The sequence below is a fragment of the Carcharhinus amblyrhynchos genome, chromosome 3 (assembly GCF_965287045.1).
Source record: "Carcharhinus amblyrhynchos chromosome 3, sCarAmb.v2.hapA, whole genome shotgun sequence".
NCBI classification, from domain to species: domain Eukaryota; kingdom Metazoa; phylum Chordata; class Chondrichthyes; order Carcharhiniformes; family Carcharhinidae; genus Carcharhinus; species Carcharhinus amblyrhynchos.
In genome coordinates this window covers 136028324-136041151 of record NC_137326.1, presented here as the reverse complement: position 1 = coordinate 136041151, position 12828 = coordinate 136028324, and the positions used below count along the sequence as shown (strand labels likewise).

At 47.9% G+C, this 12828-nt stretch overlaps 1 protein-coding gene across 1 annotated transcript in view; it reads left to right on the top strand.

Annotated features, from left to right (window-relative positions):
- Window positions 1-2315: 2315 nt before the first annotated feature.
- LOC145341161 (nucleotidyltransferase MB21D2) overlaps window positions 2316-12828 on the top strand; it is a 41829-nt gene continuing 31316 nt past the window's right edge. The window contains exon 1 of the mRNA XM_080186073.1: window positions 2316-2812. Coding sequence (XP_080042199.1) covers window positions 2611-2812 — 202 coding nt within the window. The 5' untranslated portion in view covers window positions 2316-2610. The remainder of the gene's footprint in view (window positions 2813-12828) is intronic.

Genomic DNA, 12828 nt, shown 5'->3' with positions numbered 1-12828 from the left:
AGCGGGAAGAGTCTCTCCACCTCTATCCTATCCATCCTATTCATCATCTTATACGTCTCGATGAGATCTCCCCTCATTCTTCTAAACTCTAACGAGTACAAGCCTAGTTTATTCAGCCTCTCCTCATAGCTCAACCCCCTCAACTCCGGTATCAGCCTAGTAAACCTCCTCTGCACTCCCTCCAAGGCCAAAATATCCTTGCGTAAGTACGGCGCCCAAAACCGCACACAGTACTCCAGCTGCGGCCTCACCAATGCCCTACACAGCTGCAGCAAGACCCCCCTACTTTTATATTCAATCCCCCTCGCTACGAAGGCCAGCATCCCATTAGCCTTCCTGACCACCTGCTGCACCTGCAGGCTGGGTTTTTGCGACTCATGCACAAGGACCCCGAGGTCCCTCTGCACCGACGCCTGTTGCAGTTTTTCGCCACTTAAGTAATAGTCCTTCCTACCATTATTCCTACCAAAGTGGACCACCTCGCACTTGCCAACATTAAATTCCATTTGCCAGTTCCTGGCCCATTCGCCCAGCCTATCTAGATCCTTCTGCAGACTCTCCACACCCTCCGCGCAATTTGCCGTTCCACCAATCTTGGTGTCATCAGCAAATTTCGACACCATACACTCGGTTCCCTCCTCCAGATCATCTATATAAATAGTAAATAGCTGAGGCCCCAGCACCGACCCCTGGGGCACTCCACTAGTCACCAACCGCCAATCCGAATAGCACCCATTGACCCCCACTCTCTGCCTATTTGACAACCAATCCTCTATCCACGCTAACACCCTACCCCCAACTCCATGCCCCCTGACCTTCTGTAATAACCTCTTGTGAGGCACTTTGTCAAACGCCTTCTGAAAATCAAGAAAGACCACATCCACCGGCTCTCCTCTATCCACCGCCCTAGACACATCCTCATAGAACTCCAATAAATTTGTCAGACACGACTTCCCCTTTGCCATCATGCGTTTGAATGGATCTACCTTATAGTAAGCTGATCAGTCCCTACCCCAAATTACAACTGTAACACTACATTCATCACCTCCTATTGTTAAAAGCAAAATACTGCGGATGCTGGAATCTGAAACAAAAACAGAAAATGCTGGAAAATCTCAGCAGAACCCTGATGAAGGATCATCTAAACTCGAAACATTGGCTCTATTCTCTCTCCACAGGTGCTGTCAGAACTGCTGAGATTTTTTAGCATTTTGTTTATGATTCTGCACCCTCTCCTTTCCTTCTCTCCTACGTATTCTATGAATGGTATGATTTGTCTGTATAGCGCACAAAAAATAACATTATATTCATTGTATCCCAATACGTGACAATAATAAATCAAATCAATTTTAAAAGTCAAAATCGGAATTTGCAAGAGTGTAAGCAAGCATCCTTTACAATAGGGCCTGAATTCCATGTAGCACCCCAATTATTTGATTTGATTTATTATTGTCACATGAATTAACACACAGTGAAAAATATTGTTTCTTACACACTATACAGACAAAACATTCTGATCATAGAGAAGGAAAGGAGAGAGTACAGAATGTAGTGTTACAGTCATAGCTAGGGCGTAGAGAAAGATCAACTTAGTGCAAGGTAAGTCTGTTCAAAAGTCTGACAGCAGCAGGGAAAAAGCTCTTCTTGAGTCGGTTGGTACGTGACCTCAGACTTCTGTATCTTTTTCCTGAGGGAAGAAGGTGGAAGAGAGAATGTCTGGGGGTGCGTGGGGTCCTTAATTATGCTGGCTGCTTTGCCCAGGCAGCGGGAGGTGTAGACAGAGTCAATGGATGGGAGGCTGGTTTGCGTGATGGATTGGGCTACATTCAGGACCTTTTGTAGTTCCTTGAGGTCTTGGGCAGAGCAGGAGCCAATACCAAGCTGTGATACAACCAGAAAGAATGCTTTCTATGGTGCATCTGTAAAAGTTGGTGAGAGTCCTGGCTGACATGCCAAATTTCCTTAGTGTTCTGAGAAAGTAGAGACATTGTGGGCTTTCTCAACTATAGGGTCGGCATTGGGGAGACCAGGACAGGTTGCCACACACTCTTAACTCACTCGTCCAAAGCTTTATTTTATAAAAAAAAGAAACCCGAAATCCTGCAATGTTGCAAATCAGGGGAAATGAGTTAATTGAGAACCACTTGTTGCAATTTCGCCCGCCAGACATTTGGGGGGGGGGGAAAAAAGGGATACACAATAACAATCTCCCCCTCCTTTTAAAGCGAATGGAAACTAAATATTCTGAATGGATGTGTTTGGGGAGTTTCGGGGTGGCGGTGGCTTTAAGAGTAGCGGCTGCAACATTGTAACACGCTTGTTGATTCGAGGTCAGTTTCAATTGTCAATGCTCCAGGTCGATTTCATTCATCAGAGACACACACACAGACACAGACACATATGTTCAAACAGAAAGCCGCAGGCTCGGAGATTTGTTAACTGCTACCAGTCCTGAAAACAGCCCAGCGTCAAACAGAAGGGAGGAGAAGAGAGAGAGAGGGTGGGGAGAAGAAGAACAGTCTATGAAATCACCCCTGGCTTTTTATATATTCTCTCTCTCTCTTCCCCCCCCCCACCGCCTCCCTTTTCCATAAAACAAACTGCTGGAAGATGGCGGCTCTGAACGGAACAGGCACCAAGCCTTGTTCCAATGTGGCTAAAACACTGGTGGAGCTGGACTTCAGGTCTGGAGCCAGGATCGAGGACTTGAACAGGCTGATCCAGGAATTCAGCAAGCAGGATCAGCGGGAATACGACGATCACAGAGCCCTGGAAATCCACACCGCTAAGGATTTTATCTTCTCCATGCTGGGTGAGTATTTCTGTATCAGAGAGCTGAGAACCTAAACTCCAGCTCTGACTGGCACCGTACAGCACTGAGTCCGCACAGCACTCAGCTGCCTCTCCATATTTAAAAGTCACTTTTTTTTTTCTTCTTCTAGATTTTTGTTTAATTTTGGTGTGTGGATAATTTTATTCCTCTGGGGGCTTCACAAACCCTCCTCAGTTGAAGCGATTTTTATTTTAAAGGGCAATGCTGATTCATAGTCCAAAAAAAACCCCATCGTTCTAATCTGTCCAGTTCAATTCCAACTGGCATGGTGTTAGAAATTAAATTTAAATTCACTCTCTCTTTGTTCCTCGCCAATTTTATTGTGTTAAAATTTGAAGTTAGCGTTGGGAGCTGTGTTCCCAAGTGTTGCTTTTTTTTTATTCTAGGATTATCTTTCAAATCGATTCACCCTGGCACCAGATTGACTGGACTGCATTAATCCAGTTACAGATCAGACCCACTGATATATCCACTCAGAAATTCCAAGGAAGATTGTATGACATATATTCCATTCCTGTTGAGAGCCAGTCACACTCTGCACAGGCTCTCCCTCTTAAATGATGTTCTCAAGATTTACCCCCTGACTTATTTTCCCTGACATGGGCTGGATGAATTGCCCGATTAGCGTTCCACCTCAATCTCTAAGGTCCTGAAAACTTACAAACTTTCTCCAAGTTAAACCGTCACTTCTTCTGAATTCTGTCTCTGGGAAGTGTCTTGAGGATCTTTTTCTGAAGCAGATTGCAATTTGTAAATGAGGAGTGATCCTGACGCCCCACATCTTTTAATATCCGCTCTGGGCAGCTCTGTATCAGTGAAACAGGCTGCTGCCTTTGGCGATGGAAGTCATTTCCCAGTGTAAGAATGTGAACTGTTCCCTTAACACCAGTGCGGGTGTGAAATTAGACAGGCAACAGAGAAAAGGCAATCAGTCGACTAACTGCAGTTTGTAAACCAGGGGACATCAATTTGTTTCCAACCATGTAAAATCTAATAGTTTCTTATCTTTGGCCAGCTATACCTTTGATTTGATATATTATTGTCAATGTATCAGTATACAGTGAAAAGTATTGTTTCTTGCATGGTATACAGACAAAGCATACCATTCATAGAGAAGGAAAGGAGAGAGTGCAGAATGTAGTGTTACAGTCACAGCGAGGATGTTGAGAAAGATCAGCTTAATGCGAGGTAGGTCCATTCAAATGTCTGACAGCAGCAGGGATAAAGCTGTTCTTGTGTCGGTTGGTACGTGACCTCCGACTATCTTTGTCACCTACAGCATGTGGGCATTGCTGGGCCAACATTTATTGCCCATCACTAACTGCCCTCCCCATTTCAGAAAGCATTGCTGTGGATCGATTCCAGGGTTCGATTCCCGGCTTGGGTCACTGTCTGTGTGGCATTTGCACATTCTCCCTGTGTCTGCGTGGGTTTCCTCCGGGTGCTCTGGTTTCCTCCCACAGCCTGACTGGTTCAGCACAGTGGCCATGCTAAGTTCTCCCTCAGTGTACCGGAACAGGCGCCGGAGTATGGCAACTAGGGTATTTTCATAGTAACTTCATTGCAGTGTTAATGTAAACCTACCTGTGATACTAATAAATTTAAAAATAAAGCTTCTCTGAAGTGTCTCAACCCGTGTAGAGTGTAACTGGCACTTAATTGGGATGAGGGATGGTTTTCCGATGGAAGATGTCATACAATTGTCCCTGGAGTGGGAATTTGTGTGTGGTTACGTCAGTGGGTCTGGTTCTAACTCTGGATTGTAGAAAGCTGAAATTCAATCCATATCACTGCGTTCCTGCATTGTGAGAAGCTAGGACACAGTGTAGTGTCAGAATTAACACTGCTAGCTCAATGAATGGGTGTCACAGCCAGCAGGATAACACTTTGCCAAACAGGACAGAAAGCTCTCAACCCTCTACTGTCAGCTGAACTGATCCAACAACAAACGGAACATAAATAGTTAATTAAAATACTGCAGATGCTGGAAATCTGAGAATTAAAACAGAAAATGCTGAATAAACTCGGGAGGTCTGGCAAAACCTGTGGAGAGAGAAAATAGTGAATGTTATGGATCTAAATGAGCCTTCCATAAAAATCATGCTTTTAATATAGTGGAGAAAAATCAGAATTATTTAAAAAAAAGTTAGAATTGCAGATACAGGCCATTTGGCCCAGTTGGTGTTTATGTTCCATTCGCACAGCCTCCCACACTACTTCATCTCCTCCTATCAACTTCACCTTCTGTTCTTTTATCCCTCCTGTATTTATCCAGCTTTCCTTTTCCATCACAACAGAGTGGGGAGCAGCCACTGGTCTGAGTGGGTGCCAAGTTCCTGCTCAGTGTGTGGCGTTATGCAGTAGAGGCGGCACGGTGGTTAGCACTGCTGCCTCACAGCGCCGTGGACCCAGATTCGATTCCCGGCTCGGGTCACTGTCTGTGTGGAGTTTGCACATTCTCCCTGTGTTTGCGTGGGTTTCCTCCGGGTGCTCTGGTCTCCTCCCACAGTCTGAAAGACGTGCTGATTAGGATGCACTGGCCGTGCTAAATTTTCCCTCAGTGTACCCAAACAGGCGCTGGAGTGTGATGACCAGGGGATTTTCACAGTAACTTCTTTGTGATGTTGGCAGAGGGGTAAATATTGACACAGGATGCTGGGGAGAACTGCTCTTCCAAATAGTGACAATGGGATCCTTCACTCATGTGGGCAAACTGGGCTTCAGTTGTCTAATTTCAGGAGTGGGTGGGATATCTTATGAGGAAAGGTTGGAGAGGCTAGGCTTGTATCCATTGGTGTTTAATGAGTGAGAGGCAACCTGAGCCTGGGGGCCTTGGCAGGCTGGATGTGGAGAGGATGTCTCCTCTTGTGGAAGAATCTAGAACTAGGGGTCACGGCTGGTTCGATAGTAACCTCAACTCTACATCCCACCTCCTCCAATAACCTTTCATCCCCTTGGTTACCCAGAATCTATCCACCTCTGCCAGAAAAATATTCAAAGACTCTGCCTTTTGGGAAGAGGTTTCCGGAGACTCGCGATCCCTGGAGGGGAAGTGCTTTTCCTCATCTCTGTTCTAAATGGGCAGACCATTATTTTTAAACAGTGACCCCCCCCAAGTTCTAGATTCTCTCACAAGAGGAAACATCCTCTCCACATCCACCTTATCAACACCCTGGGGATATTATGGGCCTTATTTTACCATTTTGATTCTAAGTGTTGGGTGGACTTGAAACTGGGAGTGTTTCAGATCCAACTTTTGGACCCCTTCTCCTGCACCCCTATACGCACTCTGCCTGAAAAAATATTAGCAATTCTGCAGGAGTCTGTGAGCAGGTCTTAATGTGCTCGAAACCCTGCGCTCTGATCAGCACCTCCAACTGCGCGTGCGCAGAAAAGAAAAGATCGAATGCTGTCACATCACTCCTGGGCTGGATAATTCCTCCTCTTGACCCCCACAGACATTTCCCCCCCCCCCCACAACATTACTGACAGTTTATCCCCCACCCTGCCACCACCCAGACCCATCGTGGGCCCCTCCCCTCTTCCCCTCCACTGGTCTGAGGCAGAGTGGCAGCGGCTCCCCTTCCCCACCACTCTCGGGCAGAGTGGCAGTGGACCCCCCCCCCCTTCCCTCCCACTGATCACAGGCAGAGTGGCAGTGGACCCCCCCCCTCCCCATCCACCGCCACCCCCCAACCGATCTCAAGCAGAGAGCCATTGCATGCTTGGCGCCTGCCTTCTCATTGAGTGTCTTTAAGACAGAGATAGTTTCTTGATGAATGAGGGGGTTACAGGGAAAAAGCAGGAGGATGGGGATGAGAAAAATATCAGCCATGATTGAAAGGCGCAGCAGACTCAATGGGCCGAGTGGCCTAATTCTGCTCCTATGACTTATGACCTTCTCACTAACTGGACTTTGATGGAGCGTGTCTGTTTTGCGCCGATTCTGGATGGGTGAACGTGGTGGTAAAAGGGGAAGTGCCGGTAAAGTTGGGAGTGCAGCCCATTCAGTCATTTAAATCGCCAGCATGCCCGTTTTGGCTTGGTCCCAATCATGGCCATTTCCTGGCTTTGGTAAAAGGGGAACTGGCACAGAGATGGGCGCAGATTGCGCTACTCACTTCACGCTGGACTTTACCAAATTTTTGCACCTGAAAACAGGCGCAATGCAATGGTAAAATCATGCCTTGTATATTTATCCTCTAAACTCCAGTGGATACAAGCCTAGCCTGTCCAACCTTTCCTCATAAGACAACCCACCCAATCCTGGTATTAGTCTGGTAAACCTTCTCTGAACTGTTTCCAGCACATTTACATCTTTCCTCAAATAGGATAAGCAATATGTACACAGTACTCCAGATGTGCTCTCAGCAGTGCCCTGTACAACTGAAGATTGTACCTTTTCTATTTTTGTATTCAAATCCCCTTGCAATAAATTAAAACATCCAATTAGTTTTCCCTGTTACTTGCTGTACCTGTATTCTAGCCTTTATGATTCATGCACTAAGACACCCAGATCCCTCTACCTCAGAGTTTGCAATCTTGCACCATTTAAATAGTATGCTTTTTTTTATCCTTCTGGCCAAAATGGGCAAGCTCACATATCCCCACATCATTTTTGTGCACTCGCTTAACCTAACTGTATCTTATTCTGGCACTGTTACATCCACTTCACAACTTACTTTTCTACCTATCTTTGTGTCATCAGCAAATTTGGTGACCAGCCCTTCCATCCCTATATCCAATCGCTTATATAAATCGTAAACAGTTGAGGTTCCAGCTCTGTGGCATTCAACCTGAAACAGACCCATTTATGCCTACTCTCTGCTTCCTGTTAGCCAGCCAATCTTCTAACCATGCCAATGTGTTACCTCCTACACCATGAGCTTTTATTTTTTGCAATGACCTTTGATGTGGCATTTTATTAAATGTCTTCTGGGAATCAAAGTACAGTACATCCACCAGTTCCCCTTTACCCATAGCAGAAGTTACTTCAAAGGGCTTCCCTCCAAAGTCTGTTGTCCCCACTTGTCTTGTTCACGTTATCGAGACATATCTTTAATCTACAACTCAGTTCCAGCAGCGTCAATCTTTCCTATTAACTGAAGTCATGTCCTGTCATCTGAAGTGTCCCAGGTTTCTTTGCTGTTGGAAAGGCAAGGTTCAAGGAGTGACCTGCGAGAGTTCTTTGCTGGAATGAAGAGGTTCGAAAGGACAGAGGTGGATTAGGCTGATCTGTACCTCAATTTGAGATATGCCAGATATTGACTCTTTGTTCGAATTCTCTTCCACAAGCAGCTGATTTAGGGTGGAATGTGTATTTTAAATCTGAGTGATTTTCGTTCTCTTTGCTTTCCAAAATATTCAAAGATGAGGGGCAAAAGCAGGTTACATCACAGACCAGCCATGATCTCATTGAATAGAGGATTTAGGGGCTGAATTGTAGAATAGAATCTGTACTGTGCAGAAGGAGGTCATTCGGCCCATCGAGACTGCACTAACAACAACCCTACCCAGGCCCTAAGCTCATAACCCCACATATTTATCCGGCTAGTCTGCCTGACGCTAAGGGGCAATGTAGCATGGCCAATCCACCTAACCTGCGCATCTTTGGAATGTGGGAGGAAACCCACGCAGACACGGGGAGAATGTGCAAACTCCACACAGACAGTGACCCGAGCCGGGAATTGAACCCGGGTCCCTGGCGCTGTGAGGCAGCAGTGCTAACCCACCGTGCCACCCTCATTGTGTGGAGGCATGGATCCTAAAAGGATGTTGAATCTTCCGAGGGCCAGGAGTTGTTAAGTGTGCCGCAGTGCGCTCGGAGTGTGACTGATTTCAGAGAGAGGGTGAGCCACAATTGTGACAGGTGCTCAGTGCAGTGTGTGCGCTTCATGGCATCTGTAATAATAAATGGTGGCCAGGGCAGATTACACGTCTTAAAACTGGGGAGTAAAATACAGGGAACAGACAAACGTGTTTCTCGAGTATTTTAAATCAGCTGTGAATTCCTCCCTCAGCAGAGTCCCAGTGAGCAGACTGCCATTAGAACAGAGTCTGCCGTTCATTCACTGTGCTGTGCCAGCCTCCTGTGAGTTGTTAGTGCTTTGCAATGCCTCCCCAAGCTGAAACTGCAGCCAGGACACTGTCACAATGAAGGATTTTATATCAAATCCCCTTGCTCCAAATTCCTGCAGTAAACTGTTTCCCATCTGCTGCTGCTGCCCTCCCGCAGGGGGAGGCTGAGGATTAGCCAGTCGCCCTCAAGATCCTAGCAGCCTGCATTTAGATAGCGCCTTTAAATTTAAAACAAAAAATCCAGTGACGTGTTTCGCTGGGAGAGAGAAAATGGCTAAAAAGGGTGGATGATGATAAAATAAACGGGTGTGTTTTTTTTTTTCAGTGATCTGGTGAAAAATTTGGTCTAAATAGGTGGGTTTGAGCTCTTTTAAAGTTGGGGTAAATGGGAGACACAATCCGGAATTTTACCCCCCTCACAATGGAAAGATCCGTCAACCTCGATGGGATTTTACAGTTTCAGGACGAGCAAAGCCGTAAACACCCGCCCCCCCCCCCCCCCCCCCGCCCCACCCACTTTCACCCTCCTTCCCTTGCTCCCACCCCTATAGGGCCTAATTGATGGAATTCCAACAGTGCAGAACAGGCTATTCAGACCTTTGAGTCTGCACCATCTCTCTGACAGAGTATCTGACTCAAGTCTCTCCCCTGTCCTGTAGCTCCACACATTTAGCAGGGCCAATCCACCAAACCCACACATCATTGGACTGTGGGAGGAAACTGGAGGAAACCCACGCAGACACTGGGAGAATGTGCAGACACCACACAGACGGTGACCCCAGGCTGGAATTGAGCCTGGGTTCCTGGCGCTGTGAGGCAGCCGTGCTAACCCACTGTGCCGCCCTTGGAGAGGGTTCAGAGAGTGGGCGTAAGTTGGTTTCAATGGTGGGCGAAGGGGGAAGGAAGTCAGGGTGGGGGGTGGTGAGGGTGGATCAGAGTTGGACTCTGCTCCTTGAGGAATTGGAAGACCGGTTGGAGGTTCCTCCTCCCCACTGTCATTTGCGAGCTTGACACACCCTGGAAGGCCGGCTCCCCCCAATCCTGCGCTTGTGAGGGATCACAAAGTATCGCTTCCATCCCCTGCATCGTCCCTCAAAATATGGCATTTTGCAGAATGTAGACAGAAGAAATCAAAGGAAACAAAATTGACTCTTCAGGCCTGATAGTCCAAGTGCGGAACTGGGGGGGGGTTGGTTGGCGGGGGGAGTTGGGTTGGGGGGGTTGGTTGGGGGGGGCGTGGTTGGTTGGGGGGGGTTGGGGGAGAGTGCATTACTTGGAGAGGGGTGGAGTGCAGTGCTGAGAGTCGGGGAGGGGGGTGCAACGCGGTAGCCGGTGCGGGGGGGGCGCGGGGGGCAGTGGAATTGGGGAGAGGGGGTAGGGTCGTACCTGGAGAGGGGGTAGTGTGGTACCGGAGGGGTGGGTGATACCCATGGAGGGGGGGGGGAGGCGGAGGGAGTGCAGTACCCAGGTAGATAATGTGGTACCTGGGTGGGGGGGAGGGGGGGTAGGAGTGCGGCACCCAGAGATGGGGAGGATGGAGTGTAGTACCCAGTTGAAGGGGGTACCTGGAGGGGGGGGGGGAGGGGGGGGAGCGGGGAGTGTGGAAGGTGGGGGAAGAGTGCAGTAGTTGGGGGGGGGGGGGGTTGGGGAGGGAGAGGGGAGTGCAGTACCTGGGGTGGTGGGGAGTGCGATACCTGGGGAAGGAGTTGGGGGGGTGGGGGAGGCGATGGTGTGTGATACCTGTGGGGGGGTGAGTGCGGTACCCAGGTGGGTGATGCAGCACCGGGAGGGGGTAGTGGAGTGTGGTACCCAAGTGCAGGGGGAGAACGCGGTACCCGGGGGAGTGCGGTACAGGGGGAGCGCTACCCTATCAGTGGTGCTGTGTTTTAGATGAGGTGTTTAAAAACTCAGGCCCTGACTGGTTCTTGGGGTTGAGATTTAAAAAAAACCCCACAAACTCTGTTGTGAAGAAGAGCAAGGGGATTGTTCCCTGGGCTATCCTGCAAATAACAGCCTGTTTTTAAAAAAAATCCCTTGAATATATTTTTCACTAAAAAATCCAATTAAATCTTTGTGGGAATTGGACACAGGGAAAATTAACCGCCTGTTTCTAACATACGACAATTCAAAAATGCTTTTACTACTTAGGATCTCAGGATGTGAGAGAAATTATAGGAATGCAGTATCTCTATTTACAACTCGATTCAAACTCTTATTCTGGGGATTATTTGCCCAGTAACCTATCAGCAGCGCTCAGCTTCATTCGTGGTTGTGGATCGTGCTGTTCGGTTTGTCGAGAGCAGCACTGAGAGCCGTGGATCGAGCGCTCGATTTGAAGGGCAGGTTTTTTGTTCGCGGTCTCTGCTGATTGTCCTGCCCATTGACGCTGGAATGTCAGCGTTGGTGATGTGAAAGGGGGATTAGATCAGATTGTGTACACATTCCTGCAGCTCACAATAAATTTAATGAAGTCAGCCATTCAACTATTGTTCCGGTCTGTGTACTGGGAATGTGTGTGGAAGCGGCTGTGGGGAGTGCAATTTCATGAGCTCCCAAAACTATGCTACCCTTGCCCCCCTCTCCCCCCCTCCCCTTGTTTTCACACCCTGACCCGCGCCATTCCTTCCATTTGGACAAAACCCAGCACGGAATATATCCAAGCTCACTGAATTCCGTGTGGCAGAACTGATAGCAGTTCTGAAATCTGTTCACTGCTGGAATATTGTCACAGTTAGCAGTCTCTCAACACCAGGTTAAAGTCCAACAGGTTGATTTGGTAGCAAAAGCCGCTAGTTTTCGGAGCGCTCACGGCTCCTCCCTCAGGCGAGTTCTGTTCACAATCGGGGCGTATAAAGACACAAACTCAAATTTACAAAATAATGGTTGGAATGCGACTCTTTACAGGTTAGCACTGCTGCTTCACAGCTCCCAGGGATCTGGGTTCGATTCCCGGCTCGGGTCACTGTCTGTGTGGAGTTTGCACATTCTCCTCGTGTCTGCGCTGGTTTCCTTCGGTTTTTCTGCTTTCTTCCCACAGTCCAAAGATGTGCGGGGTTAGCTTGATTGGCCATGCTTAAAAAAAAATCCCCTTAGTGTCCTAAGATGCTTAGGTTAGAGGGATTAGTGGGTAAAATATGTAGGGATGTGGGTGGGATTGTGGTCGGTGCAGACTCGATGGGCCGAAGGGCCTCTTTCTTCTATGATTCTATATAATCAAGTCTTAAAGGTGCAGACAATGTGAGTGGAGATAGCATTGAGCATAGGTTAAAGAGATGTGTATTCTCTCCAGACAGGACAGTTAGTGAGATTTTGCAAGCCGTGGGGGTTACAGATAGTGTGACGTGAACCCAAGATCCCGGTTGAGGCCGTCCTCGTGTGTGGACACTCACATACTCACGCACACAAACTTTGTGCATATCCTCCATCCTTTGATTATTTGAACAAACGCTTGTATACGCGCGCAAGTGAACACAGATTAACTTGTTTACACAGGCACACGAGGATTAACTCACTCATAGGTTAACAACCGTGTACACAGCTATTTGTGTACACCACACACTGTGCTGTTAATGAATACAGGCAAGTAGTTCTCGTTTAGCACATTCTCACACCGCTGTTGCAGTTGAGAAGCTGGTCAGAGCATGACGGTCCGTAAACTTAGTTAAAGATGCAGAGCTGTGTTTGTTTTGAGAGTAAGTTGTCCCCAGACCAGACTGAACGAGTGAGAACATTGAGTGCTCTGCACAGAGTGGGGACTGCGAGCGACAGCGAGGTCACAGCAGACTCTGACAGGCAGCCAGGAACCTGTTGACTTGGTGATGCAGCATTCCTTGGTCAATGCCACTGAAGCAGCCTGAGACCCCGTACAAAGGCTTTGTTTGAAGGTTGTTTTTCACCGAAGGCTGATGTTTCTCGGC